The sequence below is a fragment of the Cyrtonyx montezumae genome, unplaced genomic scaffold (assembly GCF_038088225.1).
Source record: "Cyrtonyx montezumae isolate F1298 unplaced genomic scaffold, pur_monq_1.0 scaffold_8, whole genome shotgun sequence".
Taxonomy (NCBI): domain Eukaryota; kingdom Metazoa; phylum Chordata; class Aves; order Galliformes; family Odontophoridae; genus Cyrtonyx; species Cyrtonyx montezumae.
This window is the reverse complement of record NW_027072089.1, coordinates 89794657-89817716: the sequence shown is the minus strand read 5'-3', so window position 1 is coordinate 89817716 and position 23060 is coordinate 89794657. Positions and strand designations below refer to the sequence as shown.

The window sequence follows — 23060 nt, the reverse complement described above, 5'->3', positions numbered from 1 at the left end:
AACTTACTAATAAGGATGGGTTTGTTAGGGAAGTGAAGGTTAGGGGCACACTGGGATGTAATGATCACAAGATGGTGGAGTTCAAGATCTTCAGTGGAAGAAGCAACCCAAAAAGTAGGGTTGCTGCCCTGGATTTCAGGAGAGCTGACTTTGGCCTCTTCAAGGACCTTCTTGGAGCTATCCCATGGGCTAGGATGTTTGAAAGTAAGGGCCTGTGAGAGCTGGTCAGCATTAAAACAGTCCTTCTTCCAAGCTCAGGGTTGGTGCATCCCTGTGAGTAAGAGAATGGGCAAGGGTGGCAGGAGACCTGTGTGGATGAGCAGAGAGCTCATGAATAAACTCAAAGGGAAGAGAAAGGTCCAGGAAATGTGGAAAAAGGGTCTGACCACTTGGGAAAGATATAGGAATGTTGTCAGGGCCTGCAGGGATGAAATGAGGAAAGCCAGAGCCAGGCTGGAATTGGATCTGGCAAAGGAGATAAAGGATAATAAGAAAGTGTTTTTTAAGTATGTCAACAGTAAAAGAAAGACTAGGGGAAATGTGGATCCCCTACTAAATGAGGTGGGTGTTCTGATAGTGTGGATGCTGAGAAGGCAGAGATACTGAATGCCTTCTTTGCTTCTGTCTTCACTGTGGGAACTAATTCCAGAGTCAAGTGAGAGGGGCAGGGGAATGGAAGACTCTGCTTTGGTGAGGGAGGAGATGGTCTGAGAGCATCTATGCAACATCCATGTACATAAATCCATGGGCACCGATGGGATGCATCCACGTGTGCTGAGGGACTTGGCAGAGGTGATTGCTGAACTGCTTTCTATCATCTTTGAAAGGTCTTGGAGAATGGGAGATGTCCATGAAGACTGGATGATGGCCAATGTCACTCCAGTTTTCAAAGGGCAAGAAGGAGGATTCAGGGAATTACAGGCCAGTCAACCTCACCTCTGTCCCTGGAAAGGTGATGGAATAGTTGGCTCTAGATGCCATCTCCAGGCATTTGGAAGAGAAGAGAGTTATCAGCATGAGTTCACCAGGGAGAGGTTGTGTTCAACCAACCTGGTGGCCTTCTATGATGTCATTACTGTCTGAGTGGATGGGGAGATAGCAGTGGATGTAGCCTACTTCGATTTCAGCAAGGCATTTGACACTATCTCCTACAGCATCCTTATCACAAAGTTGAGGAAGTGTGGACGGTGAGGTGGGTTGAGTACTGTCTGACTGGCAGAGCTCAGAGGGGTGTGATCAGTGGTGCAGTGTCCAGTTAGAGGCCTGTACTTAGTGGTACTCAGGGGTCAATGCTGGGTCTGGTTCTGTTCAACATCTTCATCAGTGACCTTGATGAGGGGACAGAGTCCACCCTCAGCAAGTTTGCTGATGATACACAGCAGGTAGGAATGGCTGATAGGCCAGAAGGCTGTGCTGCCGTTTAGTGAGACTTGGACAGGCTGGAGCAGTAAGGACTGAGCAGTAAGGAACCAGATGAGGTTTAATAAGAACAAGTGTAGAGTCTTGTACCTAGCAGAAGCACGGAGGTAATCATCCCCATGTGCTCAGCACTGGTGAGGCTGTACCTTGAGTATTGTGTTCAGTTTTAGGCCCCTCACTGCAAGAAAAACATTGAGGCCCTGAAACGTGTCCAGAGAAGAGCAACAAAACTGTTGAAGGCTCAGGAGCAAAAGTCTTATGAGGTGCAGCTGAGGGAGCTTGGGGTTGTTTAGTCTGGAGAAGAGGAGGCTCAGGGGAGACCTCAATGCACTCCACAACTTCCTCAAGGGAGGTTGTGATGAGGAGGGTCTTGGCCTCCTCTCCCAGGCAACAGACAGGACCCAAGGAAATGTCCACAAGTTGTTACAGAGAAGGTTTGGATTAGACATAAGGAAAAACTTTTTCCCTCATAGTGGTCAGGCACTGGAATGGCCTGCTCAGGGCGGTGGTGGAGTTGCCATCCCTGGCAGTGTTCAAGAGGTGTCTGAATGAGAAGCTATGAGATATGATTTACTAGCTTGTGGTAGCAATGGTAATGGGTGGATGGTTGGACTAGATGATCTTGTAGGTCCTTTCCAACCTTGTGATTCTATGATTCTAGGGAGGAATAACCATGTGCACCAGTACGGGTTGGAGTATGACTTGCTGGTAATAGGCTCTTGAGGAGAGGGACCTGGATGTCCTGGTGGATGACAGGTTGGCCATGAGCCAGCAGTGTCTTGGTGGCCAAGAAGGCTAATAGAATCCTGGGGTGCATTGAGAAGAGCATGGCCAATGGGTCAAGGGAGGTGATCCTCCCCCTCTACTCTGCCCTGGTGAGGCCTCACCTAGAGTGTTGTGTCCATTTCTGGGCTCCCAGTACAAAAAAGTCAGGTATAGATTCCAGTGATGTCCACAAAGATGATAAAGGAGTGGAACACCCTCCTTATGAGGAAAGGCTGAGAGACCTGGGTCTGCTCAGCCTTGAAAAAAGAAGACTTAGAGGGGATCTGATCCATGTCTATACATATCTAAGGAGCGGGAGGCAAAGGGATGAGGCTGGATTCTTCTCAGCAGTGTGTGGCAAAAGGACAAGGGGAAATGGCCACAAACTGAAGCATAGGAAATTCCACACAAGTGTGTGTAAGAACTTCTTAATGGTAAGGATCACGGAGCACTGGCACAGGCTGCCCAGAGAGGTGGTGGAGTCTCCTTCTCTGGAGATGAAGACCCACCTACCTGTGTGACCTGGTCTAGGGAGCCTGCTTTGGCAGGGGGGTTGGACTCAGTGATCTCTAGAGGTCCCTTCCAATCCCTACAATTCTGTGATTCTGTGATGTAGCATTCTTTAAATATGCAAAAGAGCGTTGTTACAAAAAGACATTATGGGTATGAAGTGGTAAATATGGTATAAATTAATGAGTTTAGCTGAAACAACGAAAGCTGAGAAAGCCTCAGTAAAGTACTCCTCCATCACTAGAGGTCTTTAAAAACAGGTTAGACAAGTTCCTATCATTATACAAGAGCAGTGCTCATACAAAGACATAATATTCTAAGTTGGGTAATAGACAATCTCTTTACTTTCAGTAATACCAATTTTTGAAAAGCTTCAGCACAAAAATTATAGTTAATTCTCTTTTATATTCAACTTTACATGTATTAAACTTGTTTCAATCCAGCATCTTATTAATATCTAATCAATAATATCTTATTATAATCATACTACCTTATTTATCTAATGCAAACGATAAAAGAATCTTCTGCCAAAAGCTTGGATTTTAGAATGAGAAGTGTAGAGAACTCACAGACATCTAATTGTTCATAAAGCATCATGTTTATATGAGGAATGGTAAAGCATTTTAAACTGATCTCTTTGTTTCTTCCTATTCCACTGTATCTTTTAAAATTAAAATCTTAAAATTTTAATTTAAAATTATTTCATCATGGGCCCCAACATTAAGAATTCTGTGTTAATCTAGGTTTAATTCAGGAGCAAATACTAAGCCAGTTTACTTTTCTTTTCAGGTGCTGTACCATGTGTTTGAATCTTTTGTTGCTATGGGACCAGAGAATGTGACTGGAACTGAATGTGTCAAAGGCATAGGTGCGTAGAATTGAATTATGTATTATACCACTGGTGAACATAGCAGACTTTCAAATAAAATTTAAATAAAATTTTATTAGTGTGCTATCAGAAACAGTTCTTTTTCAGCCCTTTCCCTGATCCTATTCCTACGCTTCTACAGAATATGAGTATAAAGATTTTTTTTAAAATAATAAATAAGTGAACATTCATGAGCTTTTGGGAAACTTGTTCAGATTTGTCTGAGAATCAATAGATGTGGATTTCAGTTGATAAAATCACTAAAATTGGTGTTTGCATTACTTGATGGAAATAAATGTCAAGCAGCGATATTTGCCAGAAAATTTAGTCACTCTTTCCCATTCCATGCTTGACAAGATACTAAATTATCCTATGAATCCAATGTTTACAGTGACTTTGACATATTCCATAAAGTTAGGGGAAAAATAATTTTTCAAACTCAGACAGTGGGTTTTGAATAAGTTCAAAATGATCATGTTCAACAGAAAGTAAGCTTGTTGCTTTTTGTTCTCTTTTGTTTTGCTTTGTTTTGTTTTCCCTACATGGTGTTGTTCCCATACCAAGTACTCATAAAAATTCTTATTGTTGTATTGTTCTTTTAGAAACAATTTTTGAAATGTCCTCCAAAATTTTCTCTGATCCACTAGCCATACAGTAATAGAACTAGTTCATATCTTTGGATTTCTACTGTTTAAGCTATGTTTTCTTGTATTTCAGTGTCATTCTTCGTGGTAAGCCTGGGAGGGACACTTGTTGGCATTTTCTTTGCATTTCTGCTCTCATTGGTCAGTCGTTTCACCAAGCACGTTAGAATCATCGAACCGGGATTTGTTTTTATTATTTCCTACCTGTCTTACCTCACAGCAGAGATGCTTTCTCTTTCTGCTATCCTTGCGTAAGTCCTTTTTTATTGTTGTCTATGAATAGGGTTGAGAAGACTGTAGTTTCTATAAACATTGAAAGAAAAGACCTATATTACATAAGGCAGCCACAGAATACAACAATTCTGAAGCTTAAGTTGAATATCTCTATTTTCCTATCATAGCTGATTATAGTTTGCAAATGCCATGATTATTTATCCTCAAAAAGCAATGCAAGTTTTCTAGTATTTGTTGTACAATATGAGAACACCCTTTGCAGAATACAGATTTGGGTCTTTCCTTTTTGTGGTTCATAGTACATCAGTAATTAACAGTTGTCCATTTTTACTGACACTTTTCCATACTATTTCTAACAAAACCAATATATTTTAAAGCATTCTATGATGCATTATGTGCTGCTATCACTCTCTAGATTGACCTTGTTAGGTTTCCTTAAATTTGATCTGTTTTGTCTTGAGCGATCTTTTGTGGTCTTTTTTTACCTTATGTGTTTTTTCTTCCTTTGCTATCAATTGATTTCTGTCATATCTTTCTTCTCAGTTTTGCTTGACATGCCTGTAGATATTACAATCAGTATATTTAATACTTGAAAATGTTACTGCAAATAGATTATTAGTTTAAGCTTCAATCTAATGTGAATAAGAATAATTTTTTTTCATGTAAATCTGTAAAGTTGAAAAGCAGGAGAAATTGAGGTCTTTTATGATCTAATGAAATGCTACCTTCAGATATTTTGGGAGTCACCTCAAAAGAAATGTTTCAGAAAAGCTTTTTAATCAGATTAAAAAGCTCATTGAATTCTGAGTGTATTTTTTGTTTGTTTTAGGAATTTATGGTGAAGTTTTGTCATTATGTGACAGAGCAAAATTAAATGTTATATCAAATATTTTCTAAACAATTTAATCACTTTTCCCTCCCCAGGATAACTTTCTGTGGCATTTGCTGTCAAAAATATGTCAAAGCTAATATATCTGAACAATCTTCTACAACTGTAAGATATACCATGAAAATGATGGCCAGTGGAGCAGAAACTATCATCTTCATGTTCCTTGGAATTTCAGCTGTAAATCCAGAAATTTGGACTTGGAATACAGCTTTTATACTGTTGACTCTGGTATTCATCTCAGTATATAGAGTCATCGGTAAGGGGATGATCTTTGTGTTGTTGGTATATATTCTTTTGTCCAAACCAAACAAAACCAAGCCAAATCAAACCAGTTCATTCATTTTGGTTGAATTTATTATTGTTGTCAGTTAGGAATGTAGATTTTTGCAAGTGGAAAATATAGTAGGATTTTACTTTTGTGAGGCAATTACTAGTCCAGCAGTTAAATTGTTCATCCAGTTCATCTAGTGGCTAACTTCTGTTGATTAACAGATTATTGGTAAAATCTCCCAATAAAATGAGCATTTTTCTTTAAATTACAGTCCAGAAAAATAAACTTGAGTCCTGTCAGCCATCTCTTCTCTCCAGTTCCTTAAATCTGGTAATAAAGAGGTTGTCTTAAGCTAATTTTATGGTTGACTTCAGATTTGATATGGTTGACTTACAATGATGTAAGACCATACACAATTACACTATAGGTTCACCAGCTTGAGAAATAATTATCTGGGCTGGTGAAAAACTAAGTAAGTAGATAAATGTGTGGCAGGTAAAGATTACATACTGTCAATGTACTGGACTTATATAAGTTTGCAAACGTTCAAAACACTGGCAACATTTTGCCTAAATGTGTAGTTCTACAGTTTAATAATTGTTTTGTGAAATAGCAAAGGGTCTAAAACAGAATGAAGTACTTATTGGGGGTTACATGCATTTTGATTTCACACATGTGTTCACATCCTGGAATTTTTTTGTTTATTTGAATTTCTAACTTAAATTATATGCTAGCTGAACCATCTATCTTGCTGGCAGGTTTCCTAAACTCTGTGATCACATTCAGACTGAATGAGCTGAATAAATGATCTAGTACCATGTCCTCCTTTTTAAATAGCCTGTAACCATTTTTCATTTAGTTCCTACTTACTAATTAGAGTGTGTAAGGTGCTTAAACAGGTTTTCATTTCCTTAACTTTATCATTTGTTGTATTCCTAGAATTGTTAACAATCCTGTAATATGAGTGAGCACTAATTAAACAGTAAATATTCAGCAATGAAAATCTGCATCCATGGAAGTAATTAAACATAGACCTTGATAAATTACTGAAGGTGTGATGATATTGGGCCTTTGTCTTTATACATGATTACAACTCTCATATCCTCAGAGAATTAGATTGGTGACATGAATTAATTTTCAAGGTCCCCTCCATCAAAGGCCTTTCTTAGAGTGATACATATTTTTCTTTTCTTAGTATAACCTCAAAGTTCTCTAAAAATATATATTTTTTATTATTTTTTTTTTTGCTCTGGCAAATGTAGTGGTCCTGACCTGCATGTACATGATGTGCCACTCTCTGGAGTGCTGAAGCAGCTTTCCTTCTGTATGGCGATATTATGATTTCTGGAACTTTTGTCCAAGTATCTCTAGCAGGCAGTAGCTCATCTGTAGACCTGCAGATGATGTTAGCATAATAGTACAATTCTGCATGAGGTGTTGACATTAATGATGTCTTTAGTGTGGCTTGTACCACACTTACCACACTTCCTAAATCAATGCGGTTTGAAACAGTTTTTTTTCCTGCTGTTTAAATATCCTGTATGTATAATTTACTACAGTCCTAGAAATTCTATTATTTCTCAGACATTAATTTAGAAAAAATAGCACATAGGCACTGAAGGTGAGATTCTGCTGTGTTAGATGAAGAAAAATTCTTGTCTCATATCAAAGGACAGCATTCTCAGAAGGGTTACCAGGTCATAGAATAAGCTTTGAACTCCTCTGACTTCATGTGAAGGAGAAGATACCAAGTGGTCCCAGCCTCCCTGGTAGCTTAAAAGTAGAGTGGGTGAAGTAGAGGGTGTAAAGAATTTGTTATGAAATGTGTACTGTTTCTTTTACACACTGTTGAGATACTGACATCTAATAAGAGCATTTCTAGTCATGCAAACATTTGTTTTTTATAGGTGTAGTTATACAGACATGGATTCTTAACCACTACAGAATGGTCCAATTGGAGATAATAGACCAGGTAGTGATGTCATATGGTGGACTACGTGGAGCAGTTGCTTTTGCTCTGGTTGCACTTTTGGATAAAAACAAAGTGAAAGAGAAAAACCTGTTTGTCAGCACAACCATCATTGTTGTGTTTTTTACTGTTATTTTCCAGGTAATTCGTCTTCCTAAGCATGTTTCTTGCAAGGAAAAGGAGTCCCTTAGAAGCATTAGGCCTTCTCAGCTGAAGGTTCCATATTGTTTCACTGAACTGAGAGCATAATTAACTTTGTAATTTTAGTAACAAAGATCCTATTTTATGTTTTCATACAGTACCACAAGGGACAAAACACAATTTCCTCTGTGCTAAATAGTGTTCAGTCTTAGCTGCTTGGTATTAATAGTACTGAAGTTAATATCTGACTAAACATCTCATAGGAATAACTATAGGGAACAGTTCTTTTTATTGTCAAATACAATCATTAAGCTGATCTATCAAGGTGAGCCTAAGCTATTCTTTTAAAATATGGCAATAAGCAGTGGGACAAGAAAGTATTTACCATCCATCAAAACAGCAATTTTGGGATGAAAAAAAAAATGAAGATAAATGGAGATGTATGAGTACATAGCAACTTGAAAGACTTCAAAAATGTATCAAAAATTTTCATAACAAATCACATGTGTGTGTGGAAAACACACATGCACTAGTATAGGAAAAATTCTCAGCCTTGCAATACTGTATAGAAGATATGTTTTTTCTGCTACTTGGTGCCTTTTCAAGACTTTGTAACAGTAGCAGAGGGTACTGCATTATTTTACCTCTAAAAGGGAGTGGGATCTAGTAGGGAAGCAGGATAAACAACATATACACATATAAAACTTCTCTAATACCCTAAGTATTTATTATCATGTTTCATTGCCTAGGGATTGACAATCAAGCCTTTGGTACAGTGGCTGAAAGTGAAGAAAAGTGAACACAGAGAGCCAAAACTCAATGAGAAACTTCATGGAAGAGTAAGACACTTTTAAAGACTACTGGATAAATATGTTATGCTTTTAGTATTCAGCAGAAAATTTGCTTCATTTACAAACAGAGTATTTACCCAGAAATAAGGATTTTGGTGTTTTACTATTTGAAAGTCAGTAGTCTCTTTCCAGAAATATATGTCTGATTTCATGGGGTATACTTTTGTGTGTTAATGAGCAATGTCTTGAACAGTAATGTTAATCCTCACACGTCTTGAACAGTAATGTTAATCCTCACACTTTATTGTGTTAACTGATTCACAGCTATATTCTATTGCACATCGTCTGAGATGCCCCTAAGAGGAATATAAACTGCAGCCTTCAAAGAGAGCACTATCTATTCTCAGAGAGGGAGAGAGGCACGTTATTTATAATAGAAATGGAGAAAATTGTCAGATGTCTCCTGAAACCGTAAATATTAATAAATGCAGAATAATCCATATCATACATGGTTATTTAAGCAGCGCACTGTAGGTTCTGTAGTAATCCATTCAATAGAGAGTAAAAAGTTAACAAGTATATAAAGAAAACAAAATTATGCTGCAACTGTTATCTTTCTTGACTCAAAAGTTAGAATTCTCAGGAGTGTTATCAACAATGTAATCAACTCTGGGACTTTGCTCTGGATACTAAAGGAATAGCTTCTATTTCTGCTCTGGGAGAAGATAATGAAAAATCTAAAAAATATATCTCAGGAAATACTTTCTACTAGCTTAAATTATCAACACTAATAACGACTCATAGGGCTGAGATGGAAGATATAAAATGGAGAATATAAAATAAGTTAACAATGAGTCATAAAACTGAATGTTAATAAAACGAAAGCTTAATTACCTTCTTACTGAGATCTCATAAATTATGAATAGTTAGTGAATTTGAAAATAACTGGTTAGAATACTCAGTCCTTTAAAGAAAGGCATATGGTAGTAAGCGTAAAGAGAGAAAAAAAAATCTGCTTAGCGGCAATGAAATTTCTCTACAGATTTAATTGTTCTAATCTGATGTAAATTGAGATGTTTTCTAATTATGCCTTCAATTTATGTGTGATACTAATTCCATTTCTACTTTCCTAGGCCTTTGATCACATTCTTTCTGCTATAGAAGATATCTCTGGGCAAATAGGACACAACTATCTGAGAGACAAGTAAGCAGTAATTAACTTGGTTTGAAATACTGCTAGGAAATCTCATATGTAAATTATGATTTTTAAAGCCTGTAAGCCTGTGAATTTAGGGACAGCAAGCATGTCAACTACAATTTAAAATGTTATTGTACACTACAATGAAAACACTGGAAATACAGCAAATATGAAAATAGTTCATTTTCACCCTTTACAACTGGAATACTTTCTCTGCCACAGGTTCAGTCTAGGCCTTTTCAAATGTGACAGATCAAATCCAGGGCTCAAATCCTCTCAAGATTAGAGAAATGTCTATTTGTACAGAATTTAGCCTAAAACATTAATATTGATTTTTCACTGTGATACCTTATTTCATGAATATTATCTCTTTGGGGAGACACTAATCAACTCAAATACTATTGCGCTAGCTATTTCTACAGAGCATGAGTTTGAGTTTTGAATCTGAAGGTGACTGCAAAGTCCTTTGAAATGAGTCATACGGTTTAAGTGTGTTAGTATGAAATCACTGCTGAAAACTGTGGTTCTTTTACATCTCCCTCTGTTTACTCATCTTGAGAGAAACAAAATTATTCACCTGAATGATACAGACACTATTTTCTTGAAAGTACATGTGAAAAACTACCATTATAAGGGGCAGGCTTCTGTAGGCTAGATGAATAAATGTCAAAAAAAGGATATTAAATCTGGACTTCTTTAACAGTGTTATTTAGGGTTAGACTGTTACTGTCCCTCTGGATTTAGCCCGTAACATGGGTGCAGACACTCATAGTTCTGACTTGCTGATGTTCTGATTCAACATATCAATTCCAGTCCAAAAGTCATTCAGTTACATCAATCGTCCGCAGAACTTTCCTGTAAGTCTTGCTGAGAAGCTGAAAATAATGTAGGTTTAGCATTATACTCATGCAGGTTTACAACTTCTAGGCTGGAGCTAGATTTTGTCTAGCTATTTGTGAGCGCAAGCAAAATGGCCCACCTGTCTGTACCCAGTCATAGAGATGTTTGCTTTCATTTCATTTTTCTTTTCCCCCCAGTTGAATTCTGAAGTATACAATGTATGTGTGTGTACACATTTAAGCTCATACAAAGTAAGAATGCTTGGACAGATCAATAGTTTGAAGCAAGCCATGAAACTTATCTCATAACTTATCCCTCTATAATAACTGCATTTACACATGTGAAATAATACATATTTCTTTTGTTCAGTGTTCATTTATGCAGTGGTCACTAGGCATCACAAATAGGATATCTTTTTTTCTTTTGATAGTTTTAGTCTTTAACATATATTTTTGGAAATAATTTCAGCAGATTACATTGCATACATCATCAGGTCTTAAATACTGACTTAAAGATAGAATTAAATGTTTTTAGAGTTGCAGATTAGAGTTTGTATTCTCATTTGGCAGAATGTGATTTGCTTGAGTAACAAGAGAAAGAATAGCTGAAAATAGGTTCTCAGGTGAATGTGTGGAAATATATTTTGAATGAAACCATGTTAAGTCTGCTTCTTCTAGGCTTTATGTACATGAAAGTGTTACTTCTTCAAAGAAGTGGCAGTCTCCAAGTATTTTCAGTAATATGCTCAGGTGCAACAGCCTGGAAACTGATTTTCAGATGTTCTGACTAGAGTAGAGGAATAATGATCAATTCTGGAGCACAAGCATGAAATGATGGATATTCTACTATCAGAAGAGTTTGTAAAAGGAAATCACAGAAAACACATACCAATTCTATGTCCTGCAGCACCCAAATGGCATGAAATGAGTCCCTCTCTCAGTGCTTTTGGAATAGAATGGTTGGAAACTGGCTTTCTAGCCTGGTTTACCACAATACAGCTGTGAAAAGTATATTTCCTTCCAATAGAAGAAAGAAACTTGAACTTTTAGAGTGAAGATTTTAAGTATAATAGTAAATAATTGTAAGTGGAAAAGAAGGTAGCATGATCTACCAGAGTATAAAATGTTCTAGTGACTATGAAATGGGATACTGTAATCATAGCACTCCTGCTGCTGCAGTAGTATTTGTTAAGTGAACCAACTAAATGCTTTGTGACATCTATATAACTCAGTACCAGGTTTTTCCTTAACTTTCTTTAGCTGTTATTTGAAAAGCTGCAAAATACAAATCCTCACATTTTTATGCTTCACATATTCTAAATGTGGTTAGATCACAAAATAATCTTTTCAGATAAATTCCAAGTGCTCTGACACTAAAATTGCTTGCTGCCCTTAATGTGGTTTGTTTAAATTATCAGGTGGTCCAATTTTGATAGAAAATTCCTCAGTAAACTCCTGATGAGAAGATCTGCTCAAAAATCAAGAGACCAAATCCTTAATGTTTTCCATGAACTCAACTTGAAGGATGCAATTAGCTATGTGGCTGAGGTATTTATGGATACTTTTTGTTCTTCTTCCTTTCTAGTTTTTGTTTTTGTTTTTAATTTACAGTGTAATCTAAAGATATTATTTTGCTGAAGATGTCTAAAAAAAAGGTTTACATTTCTGCTCTTGATCTGTTTTGATTTATCTAAATGGCATTTAATAGTTATGAGTCTTGTTATCACCTGTTTGGGTGACTGCAGTTCTCAGTATTCTGTCTGAATCCATCTGAACCCCAGTATGAGTATGTTATACATATGTTGGTATATTTTTCTATCATATTTTTGTGAAGAATTTTTAATCTATATTCATTGCACCAAAAAAGGCTGCAATTGGAAATGGATCAGGTAAAATATTAACTTTCCTATAGAATACTGGCTATATGTGATAACAAATCTGATTTGAAGAATCACATTTCCATATGGTGTGAATATTTTACTTTAGTGTTATCTTATTATGCAAGATCACATTATTATTTAAAAAAAAGAGATTAGTAAGTTTATTTCAATGGCAGAATAACACATTTCAAAAATAAGAATTAGAAAGACAGTAAATGCAACCACAGAAATTTATGACTTATATCCACCTAGACATTGTGTTGAGGAACATGGTTTAGTGAGAATGATTGCAGATAAGTAGATGGTTGGATTGGATGATCTTGTAGGTCTTTTCTATAAGTCACTTAAGTTTAAACCCAAATAAATTACTTGCAGCTGAGAGGGGAGATCCTAGTCTTGTCAAGCTCAGAATAACCCATAACAAATAAATAGAAGATATTTACAGTGAGTCTTGCTACCACATTTAAAGATAAAATACGGGGCTCTGAAAACTTCCGCATTTCCCTCCTAGTTCAAGTTGCAAATTCTTCCAGGTGAGTAGTGTTTCAGAAGATTTTTCTGTCAGTTTATATATGTGGTTTTAAAAATAATAATGTTTAAGTGGGCATCTGACTTGGATAAGATGAACATTTTCCCTAAAAACACTGATTCCAGATGATCTCAGAGCAAAAAGCCGTAGGATATTTTGTTCTGGTAGTATATTATTGTTTTGTGATATACAAGAAAAAGTACAAAAGACCAGTAAGGATTTAGATATAGGCTATCAACAACCCTTTTTCAATGAAGCTGTAATACTTCTAGCACAAATTGTTATTGGTAGTTCTAAAAATGTATTTTTAACACAAAGCATATCATGAAAGCATCAATATGACTTCTACATATTATTCCTGCAAACAGAAACTCTGTTGCCTATGAAGACCACATTTCTTTCACTGTTGAGAAGGGTTAAAAGATCCTTTGGGATGACTTAACAGGTTCTTATATTCACATGTTTCTCATATTCTTCTGGCTAAAATTCCTCCACAGATGATATGATATAAGGTACCTATGAATCATCATACTTCATTCAAAAGGAAAATCATAAGAAAACAAGTGAGATGAAGTTTTGTTGTTTTTTTTTTTCCTCTAGAATTTCTGTCTTTCAAGGTCAGACTGTACTTAATTCCTTTTACTGAAGTGATCCAACACATTAGTGCATGGGTGTCCAACATTTTGTCTTACCTGGGCCACATTGAGTGGACAGGAATTGTCTTGGGCTGTGTGTAAAATACATAATACAGCTAATGTAGACAAGTAACAATTTGGGGGAGTTTTAAAGTATTTTTTTAATTAAAGAGGGCAGCAAGACCACAAAACTAATGGGTATAATTTACCCTATTTCAGTAACATTTCTTAAATGTTTTTTTCCTCCACAAAGAAACTCCAGGTATATCTCATTAGTATCTGTAAAGAATATATGTTTTTCTTTTTTATTTCCTCAGGACATACCTTTCTCTTTATTTCTTCTAGTGATGTAGTGGTAACTTTTGTGGGACAACTAATACTCTCATATGTTTCAAGGCACAGTTTCCCAAAACTGACACTACAATTTCACAACTAGATAGACTCCAAGTATGTCACACAGCCTGTAAAGAATGAAGCTTTGTGAAAAACGAGTGGCATGTGGAAATATTTTTGTTCCTGGTGGCAATTATTTATATTTCCAGTAGCCAAAGGCAGGGCTGGCAGCAGGCACTGTAGAAGCAGGGAAGCAGGGAACTGTCCTGAAATGTGTGACTCACAGCATGAATTCACCACTACAGGAGGGTGAAGAGTTGTGGGGAAGCAGCAGAGGTGGAGCAGCCTGCTTGTAAATCACCTTCAGGATGGTGGTCCCACCAGGTTTCTTGCAGGATATGTCCTACATGAAGTTTGGTGGGTTCTTCCTCTAGAGTTATCAATATAAAAGAGTGCAGAATTTTTGTGTGAGTGGGGGCTGCAGTGCAGCTATTAGCAACACAAGGTGAGATGACAGTACTGGGCCCCCAGGTTAGAAAGGTGCAGGCAGTGAGAGTGAAGGCAAGCACTGCCAGTTGCCTCTAATGCATGGGCATCTAATCTTTGGCTTGCCTGGGCTACATTGAGTGAAGATGAATTCTCTTGGGCTACATATAAAATATAAACTATAGTTGATGTATATAAACCAAAAGCATATATATATATATATATATATATATATATATATATTCATTTTTTGACAAAAAATGTCAACATAAACATAAGTCTAATGGGATATTTGACCTTGATTTTGTGAAACTAATACATCAGACTGTTTCAATGGAAGTGATTGCTGTTCTTAGTGAGTTCTCAAGGTATGCTTCAGAGATTTTCAGTGAAATTTTACTTTCTGTGCCTAGTCCTTGAAAAGAGTTATTCACTGTTGTACATACTGCCAAAGAGCAATGACAAGAATAAGACATGATTGTGAAGTGAGGGATATTTTTCTCTGGTAATATAGGTCTTAGAGAAACCTACTGAAGAGGCATGATTGGATTTTTGAGCTGAATATCTGATATTGCAACTATATACATTCCTCTTGAAAATCTGCAGATAATGTATTTATGTAAAATGAAAATGTAACAAAAATATAACAAAAATTGATGATTTTTTCAACAGTCTTGAAACCTAGTCTCCAAATTCTTTATCAAAAGGGAAGGCAAGGTTGCTTATTTTTCATTGTTCCCAGGTCTGTGTTTAGAAAATGTATCAAAAAGGATAAAATGATATGCCATAACTTGAGTTAGCATTGCACTGCACCCTCCAGTTTCCTGGTTCTAGCTCTAACAGTGTAAATTGTACACTGGGTGTACAATGGGTGCTCACTGAGTGCTGGGCTAGGCTACTCAGTGGTACAGAGCCACCAACATGATAGTGTGGGGCATGGGGTGAACTGCAGGACAAGCTTAGTTGGATGTCTGTTCTAGTGTAACATTTATGTGGGCTACCATAGTACAAGGAAACTTTTGCTCTCGATGACTATTAAATATGTAAAGAGAATGAAATATAGTTGAAAAAAATGTAGATAAGATCTCTTTTAATATTGTATAAGAGAGATTGTATTCTTCATTACATTTTAAAATATAGAGATCTGATACATTTTTATTTTCTGCTCTGATACAAAACCATACATGTGTATAGTCTGTGTAACTCTGGTCTCTCAACAGTTAACTTCCACCTAAATTAAGAGAGTGCAAATGGTAGGGAAAACTGTGATAGAAATCTGAGGTTTCCCAGAAACTCACTTCTGTAATGCCAGTTTCAGAAGCGACAACAAAGCTTACCTTTGCAATATAGACATAGAGCTCTGGGATTGGATTCAGAGGAGGGCCATAAAGATGATCAGAGGACTGGAGCATCTCTCCTACGAGAAAAGACTGAGGAAACTGGGCTTTTTCAGCATGGAGAAGAGAAGGCTCCAGGGAGACCTCATTGCATCCTTCCAGTACTTGAAAGGAGCTTATAATCAGGAAGAAGACAGACATTTCACGCTGTCTGATATTGATACAACAAGGGGAAAGAGTTTTAAACTGAAAGAGGAAATAAATAGATTAAATGTCGGGGAAATTTTTCAGTGAGAGAGTTGAAAGGCTCTGGAATTTTTTGTCCATAGAAGTAGTGAATACTTATCCCTAGAAATGTTCAGGGCCAGGTTTGATGGGGTCCTGGGGCAACCAGATCTAGTGGTTAGTAGCCCTGCCTGTGGCAGTGTGTTTGGAACCAGATGATCTTTAATGTCCCTTCCAACCCAAGCCATTTAATGGTTCTATGATTCTATTAATATCTCATTTCTTCAAAACAAAAAAACTTTCAAGTGTTTTTGTAGACTTATACCTCTGTGAAACTTTTGCTGTTTCCAGTCTTGTAGAGAATAGAAAACATAGTGTGATGCCTTTGAAAACACTGCTGTTAGTGCAGTGATGTTTGGAGTCCTAAAAATTTACATAGGTATTCCTAAGTGCTTGGCTTGCAAGGTGGTACAAAGTAGAGGGATGGACCTGAAGAATGGAGTTAGCCTGAAAAGCACAAGGTTGTAATTTTCAAACAGGCTGGGCCTAACAAGTCACTCACCTCACCAAAACTGAGATTTACAATACTGGAAAGATTTTTCTCTTAGCTTTGTTTGTTGGGACGTCATTTATTTAAAGAAAAACTAACAACAAAATAAAATAAAAATAAAAGAGTTTGCTATCATTTACTAAACACAACTTCACTTTTATTTCTTGTGCCATTTGCATATAGCAGACTAATATGATCTGCATTTTTTGATCCACATTTTTACTGCAGGTGTTTACAACTGTAATATGTCTTGTTTCTTTCTGTGGACAGGGAGAGCGTAGAGGTTCCTTAGCATTTATACGTTCTCCAAGTACAGACAACATGGTGAATGTGGATTTCAGTACTCCACGTCCAAGTACCATAGAAAGTTCTGTGTCTTATTTACTGTAAGTAATTTGTACTGATTGGTTGTGTCTTCTGCTTGTTTTGTTTTGTTTTGTGCGATGAAGTGCGAAAACTAGTAACAATGTTTGAAAAATATAAACTACAGGAGCTTAATTCACAAATTTTTTGAACTTAAGTTAATCTTTTCCTCCCACATAAAATAGGCAATAGAATACTATTATTTTGTTGCATTTTGCAAATTTTTTAGTAAAGGTTGGTAAGATTAAACAGAGTACCACATTAGAGTTGCTTCTAATACCTATTGTTCACCAATTACTAGAGACAGAGCCACACAGCCTTTCTATGCCTACTCCAGAAAAGATTAGGTGAGAGTCAAGGAAAAAAGTTGCTGCTTCCTTAATTCTTTCCTGTCTCTTTCACACAACAGCCCATCTGTCATGTAAATAGTGAAATAAATGTTGACTACCACCTGAAAGACAAATTCAATATTTTTTTCACTTTTAACCTTAGGTATTTCCATTGCCAGTTTTGACATTTATTTATTTATTTGTTTGCTTAATGAGCTTAATTTATAAAAAGTATTGATTGTGTTTTGTATTCTTCTTTAGGAGAGAAAAGGCTGGACCAGTTTGCCTTGACATGCAAGCTTTAGAGCAGAGGAGGAAGAGTATTCGGGACACAGAAGATACAATCGCGCATCACACCCTACAACAGTACCTGTATAAGCCCAGGCAGGAGGTGAGAGCAGAAAGTTTGCATTAGTCTGTTTTAAAATCCAAAAATTAGAAACCAAAATTATGGAATCATAATTCAGAAGGAAAGATCTTAACTGCAAAATTGACTCTTGAGGGAGATACACTCTTTATTATATACATATGCACTTATCAACAGGCTTTTTTAACAAAGATGGTCCAGTTTGAGACTTGGGCTAACACAGTACAGAACTAGGTTCAGTATAAATTGCGAATAAATGGCTTGTATAGATCAAAGGGGTTCAGACACTTTTAGGGGGAGGCTAACTTTGAATGACTGTCACTCATTCTTATGTAAGGAAAGAGGAAAAAGAAATAGAATGACTTTAAACTAGGCTTTGGTTCATTCTTAAAAAGAGTTGTTTTTGTTTTCATGACACAAGCTGAATGCTTCCAGCTCTATTTCTAAATAAATGAATATTGTCTTCCCTTCCTCATAACAGCACAAACATCTGTACAGTCGACACGAGATCATGCATAATGAAGATGAGAAACAAGACAAGGAGATTTTCCATAGGACAATGAGGAAGCGCTTAGAATCTTTCAAGAGTACTAAACTAGGAATAAATCATTCCAAGAAGCTGAATAAAATCCACAAACGAGAACGAGGCCAAAAAAGGGTAAAATATCTGCACAAGGATCAAGGACCCAGGTGTAGCCACCTATTATACAAAACAAAGGGATGGCAGGGAGGATTCTCAAAGTTTCTGTGTCCTGCATCTATCTCAATCCTATAGAACTTCAGAAACTTAAAGGGCCTAAGCAAGAAGAGATTGAACTATGTTATGACTCAAGGGGCATCTTCTCATATGCTGCTTTTCTCTATGCTTTGGGACACTTTTGGGTGAGAGTTTTTTGGGTAAGAGTTTTTTGATCACTTGACAAACAGGAGATTTAGAACCATGCTAGAACACTGTGGGGAGATTTTCCAGGATAGATGTAGCATTTACCATTTCATAATATTTGCATGAATCTAGGAACTTACTTTATTTCCTGTACCAGAACAAAGAAGCATATTAATGGTAATCACATTGAGCCTGAAGAAAAGACTGCAACCTATATCAGGGTTATGCTGCTCAACAGTGATTTCAAGGAACATTACTGTCTTAGCTCTATAATGTTGGCTGCGTTTTTGTTAATTTAATTTGTTTCTTTTATTTTAGCGAAACAGCAGTGTTATACCAAATGGAAAAATACCTTCAGAAATTCCCGTACAAGATTTTACTTTGAAGGAAAAAGGTAAAATACCCTCTAGACCTGTAATATTTTACCACATACATTGTCTGTAAAGAATCACTGAAAATGTTCATGATATGCAATGGTGAAGCTACTAAAGGACTTCTAGTCATAACTTATAACAGAGAATAGGGAAAAAGCAGTATCTGGAACAATTAAAATTTTTTTTCTAGGCTGTTGGGTGAAAATATGAATTAGTGTTTTTACTTGTATTTTTTAAATATCCTGTTCTGGTTAATCTTTCATAAGTATCTGTCACTTAAAACCTGAAATACAATTTAAAGCCCACTGAACTAACCATTATTTTTAGTCTTTCTTATGTTTATTCAGAATTTTAATCTCAAAGAAAGATGAATGTCAATGGTTCACAGGCTGGCTTGGCCTGATTCAGTGATGAGTGGATGGGGGGACCCACGGACCCATGCCCCGGAAAGGGGAAGGGGAAAAGGGAAAAAGAAAAAGGGAGATGGGCCTAAAAACAAAACAGCAGCAGCAATCTGAGGAGGAAAGGTAATTTACTAAGTAAGATATCGGAATGCAAAATAACACAATATAATACAATCTAATTGGAATTGAAGCTAATAAATCAAGTAAAATGAGAGAGAGAGAGAGAGAGAGAAAAGTGTCCGAAAAACTGAAGGCCTTATGCTAACACTGAAGGTGAGACAGCTAGGGTGCACCTGCTGCTGAGTCGATCTGAAAGGGAAAAAGCCTGTGACATGTGAACAGTTATTATCTCTCCCTCTGCATGGAAAAGGAAAAAATGTAAAGCAATGCAGAGTCCTCTGAGGAACATAGTTCTTCTGTTCTTAGACAGGTTTATCTAGAAATATTAATCAAGTAACTGAAGCATTAACTCTTTAACTCCCAGTGCTCTACATGATGTTATGATGTGAAATACCAATAACAAAAATCATAAAACCATGACACTGAAGTAAAGCGAAGAGTCATTTTTTTCTCTTCACATCCAAGTGAAGGTTTTTTTGTTTTGTTTTGTTTTTACATATGCCATGTAAGTCATCTTCTGAGCATTACTTCATTTGACTGACAGGGGCAATACATGCTGGCTGGAATAAATGTAATATTCTAGAACATTCTTGCATGGGAAGTGTTTTCCAAAGACTTTTAATTAGTTTATTCAATGCTGTTGTGTTGAAGACCTCTGTATATAACTCATCTTCTACTGAAAGATAAAAGATAAAAGAAAAAAAAAGATAAAAAAGAAAGACGCTCCTTTGAAGGACATATTTAACGAATGGCTTAGAAACTGATTTGATGATGATAGAAGCAGCAATGACTTCACCAGCTTTGAAATTGGTCACGATTCCAATGTCAACTTCTGTCTAATTATGAAAATGCAATAACAGGTTGTTTTAAGGGGCTACATTTCTCAACTTGTGAGCAAGGAAGACACAAACATATAACAACAGCAGTCGTCACATGTCAAAAGTGGTCACGTTTCCTTCAGTCTCAGAAAAATATATAATTCTATAAGCCAACAGTCTACTCTGAATGTGAAATCTCTATCATAACAAGAGGTAACAATGCAAAGCTGAGAGCTTTGTTGAGTTTCTCAAAATAATTGGTACCCATGCTGCAGTCTGCATGTGCTTTCACACTGTCATGCCAATGCTACAACTGTTAGTTAAATTTTGCCTTTATATAGATCCTTGTTAAAGATATATCTTTGGTAATTGTGCTAGTATAATAATGCACTTTCACTTTTCAATCAGAACTGAAAGAAATCTCTGATGAGACTGGGCTTATGCTTTTTATTACTGTTGTTACAGATCTGGAATTTTCTGAAGCCGAAGAAAATAATGATTATGAAACTTTGCATCTAGGCAAAGGAGTTGATTTTCTGGCTAATGTGACCAAGCAAAATTTCACAGATAACCCTACTGGTAAAAATATTAATTGCATGCAGAATTTTTTTCTCAAATATATATTTAAAAAAAAATACTAGAAATGCTACTGCCTTAGCCTGTATTTTTGTTTGTTTGTTTTGATTGGTTCTGTTCTCTTAGAGTTGATATTTGCTTAAAATTACTGGTAAAAAGTAACAAATGTGAAGTAAATGAAATTATTCAAGAGCATTCTGTTCTTCATATTGATAATACTGACAGAAGTTGTGAAAATAAATGCCTAACCCAGATACAAATTAACTCCAGCAGTATAAAATGTTAATGTTGTCCTATCTCACCAGGCCAGTTGATTTCTACTCGCATAAATGTACTTTGTTGTGATACCTTTCATACTTCTTTCATGCAGTATTTCTTAAATTCACAAGTCCCTCAGTTTGCTGCGAACTTACAGAAGTCACTGAAAGATACAGATTTCTGGTTTGGTTTTTTTTTTAGTATTCATTGGACCTCAATTCCTGCCCTGGAAGGCTCCAAAATACTGTACTGAAAGTAAACCAATACATATAAAAGAAAGTATATACTGTGATTTGTAAGGTGTAAATGTTTAGTATCTCTTTAGCACTTGTGTGTCTGAATTATCAGTGTATGTAATGTCTTCCATGCAGTGAAGAAAAATCCTTGTGTCTGTGTTATTTTGACAGTCAGAATGATACAATATTTTAACTGCTCAGTGACAAATTCTATATTTGAATATTTATAAAAACTTACAGAAATCAATCCAGAAGTAAGTGGCAAGCAAGATGCAGGCCTAGACTGATTTTTTCTGTTCAAACACTATGAATTTGGTATTCATATTAAAAGACTACTTTTATTTCTGTGCCCTCATGCATCTTGTTCCATCATGCAGTTGTGCAGTTCCTGCTTTTGCACTTTTTTTCATATTTTCTTTGCCATGGATTTGGGCTGATTTTTCTGCAGCTATTTCATGTTTTGATGTGTTTTGCTTAGGGGATGAGTTAGTATATTCTTTTAGTGTTTTTATTTGTTTTCTCTAGATAGCTCAACCATAACTGCAACCATAATTATATACAGTTCTTCACTATAAAAAAAATAATCAAAATAACTAGCTATAACCAAGCCAGAAAGAGTCACCTTTGAGTATATAATAGTCTTTTTGCCTATTTTTCATTCTTTTTTTACAAAGCACCTTGCTGTGTTACCAGGAAAACATTTTGATTAATTTTATTTGTTACCCGTGAATTTTTTTAGGAATTGACAACCCAGTATTTTCAGCTGATGATGATCAAAGCATCTACATGAAGTTTTCACCATGGTTGTCTAGTGAAGATACTGTGGTACCATCACAAAGGGCCCGAGTGCAGATCCCATATTCTCCAAACAACTTCAGACGGCTCACTCCATTCCGGCTCAGCAATAAATCAATAGATTCCTTCTTGCTAGCAGATGACCCAGAGGAACAACCCAGACCCTTTCTCCCAGAATCAACACATATGTAATATCTTAAAAGAGATTATAACCTTTATTTTTAATCAGTCTCAATCAGTATCAAGCCTGTCTATTGACAAGATTACTCTTATGATTTTTCTTCCAGTGTCTCTTTACTTCCTGACTTTTTCCAACAAGTGAACATCTTTTATTTTCCTTCTATTTGAATAACAAAATATTTTTCTATTTTCCTCCTACAGAGAAGCTGCCCAGCTATTTGATGTAAAATGTCTTGCCATTTTTAGAGCAGAAAAGGTTCTTGCTTTTTGTTTTGTCTTGAAAATTCTAAAATGACAAGCAAAAAGTTTTTCTAACATCAGAATGTTTTGTATCCAGTTTCAAGAGACTTCATTTTTCTTGGTTAGTCAGTTCTAGAAGGTGTAATTAATATTTGAATTCCCTAAAATAATGTAATTTCGATTTACATCTCTTAAAAAGCAGTAGAGTGATTTGAACAGGCTGGATAGCTGGGCTGAGACCAGCGGGATGAAGTTCAACAAGACCAAGTGCTGGGTCCTGTACTTTGACCACAACAATCTCAGGCAATGCTACAGGCTTGGGGCAGAATGGCTAGAAGACTCTGTAGAAGAAACAAACCTGAGGGTGTTGGTTGATGCTTAGCTGAACGTGAGCCAGCAGGGTGTCATCCTGACTTGTATCGGAAATAGTGTTGCCAGCAGGAGCAGGGAAGTGATCATCTCTCTGGTGAGGCCGCACCTCAAGTACTGTGTTCACTTTAGGAAGTCTCACTACAAGACATTGAGGCCCTGGAGCATGTTTAGAGGAGGGCAACAAAGCTGATGAGGGGTTGGGAGCATAAGTCTTATGAGGAGCAGCTGAGGC

At 36.4% G+C, this 23060-nt stretch overlaps 1 protein-coding gene across 1 annotated transcript in view; it reads left to right on the top strand.

The window, feature by feature from the left end:
• The window catches only part of SLC9A3 (solute carrier family 9 member A3), a 52832-nt gene extending 30604 nt beyond the window's left edge, over nt 1-22228 (top strand). Inside the window, exons 4-16 of the mRNA XM_065753019.1 lie at nt 3484-3562; nt 4280-4457; nt 5365-5585; nt 7508-7710; nt 8460-8549; nt 9635-9705; nt 11957-12086; nt 16784-16899; nt 17467-17596; nt 18054-18230; nt 18774-18849; nt 20637-20750; nt 21981-22228. Coding sequence (XP_065609091.1) covers nt 3484-3562; nt 4280-4457; nt 5365-5585; nt 7508-7710; nt 8460-8549; nt 9635-9705; nt 11957-12086; nt 16784-16899; nt 17467-17596; nt 18054-18230; nt 18774-18849; nt 20637-20750; nt 21981-22228 — 1833 coding nt within the window. The remainder of the gene's footprint in view (nt 1-3483; nt 3563-4279; nt 4458-5364; nt 5586-7507; nt 7711-8459; nt 8550-9634; nt 9706-11956; nt 12087-16783; nt 16900-17466; nt 17597-18053; nt 18231-18773; nt 18850-20636; nt 20751-21980) is intronic.
• The last annotated feature ends 832 nt before the right edge of the window (nt 22229-23060 follow it).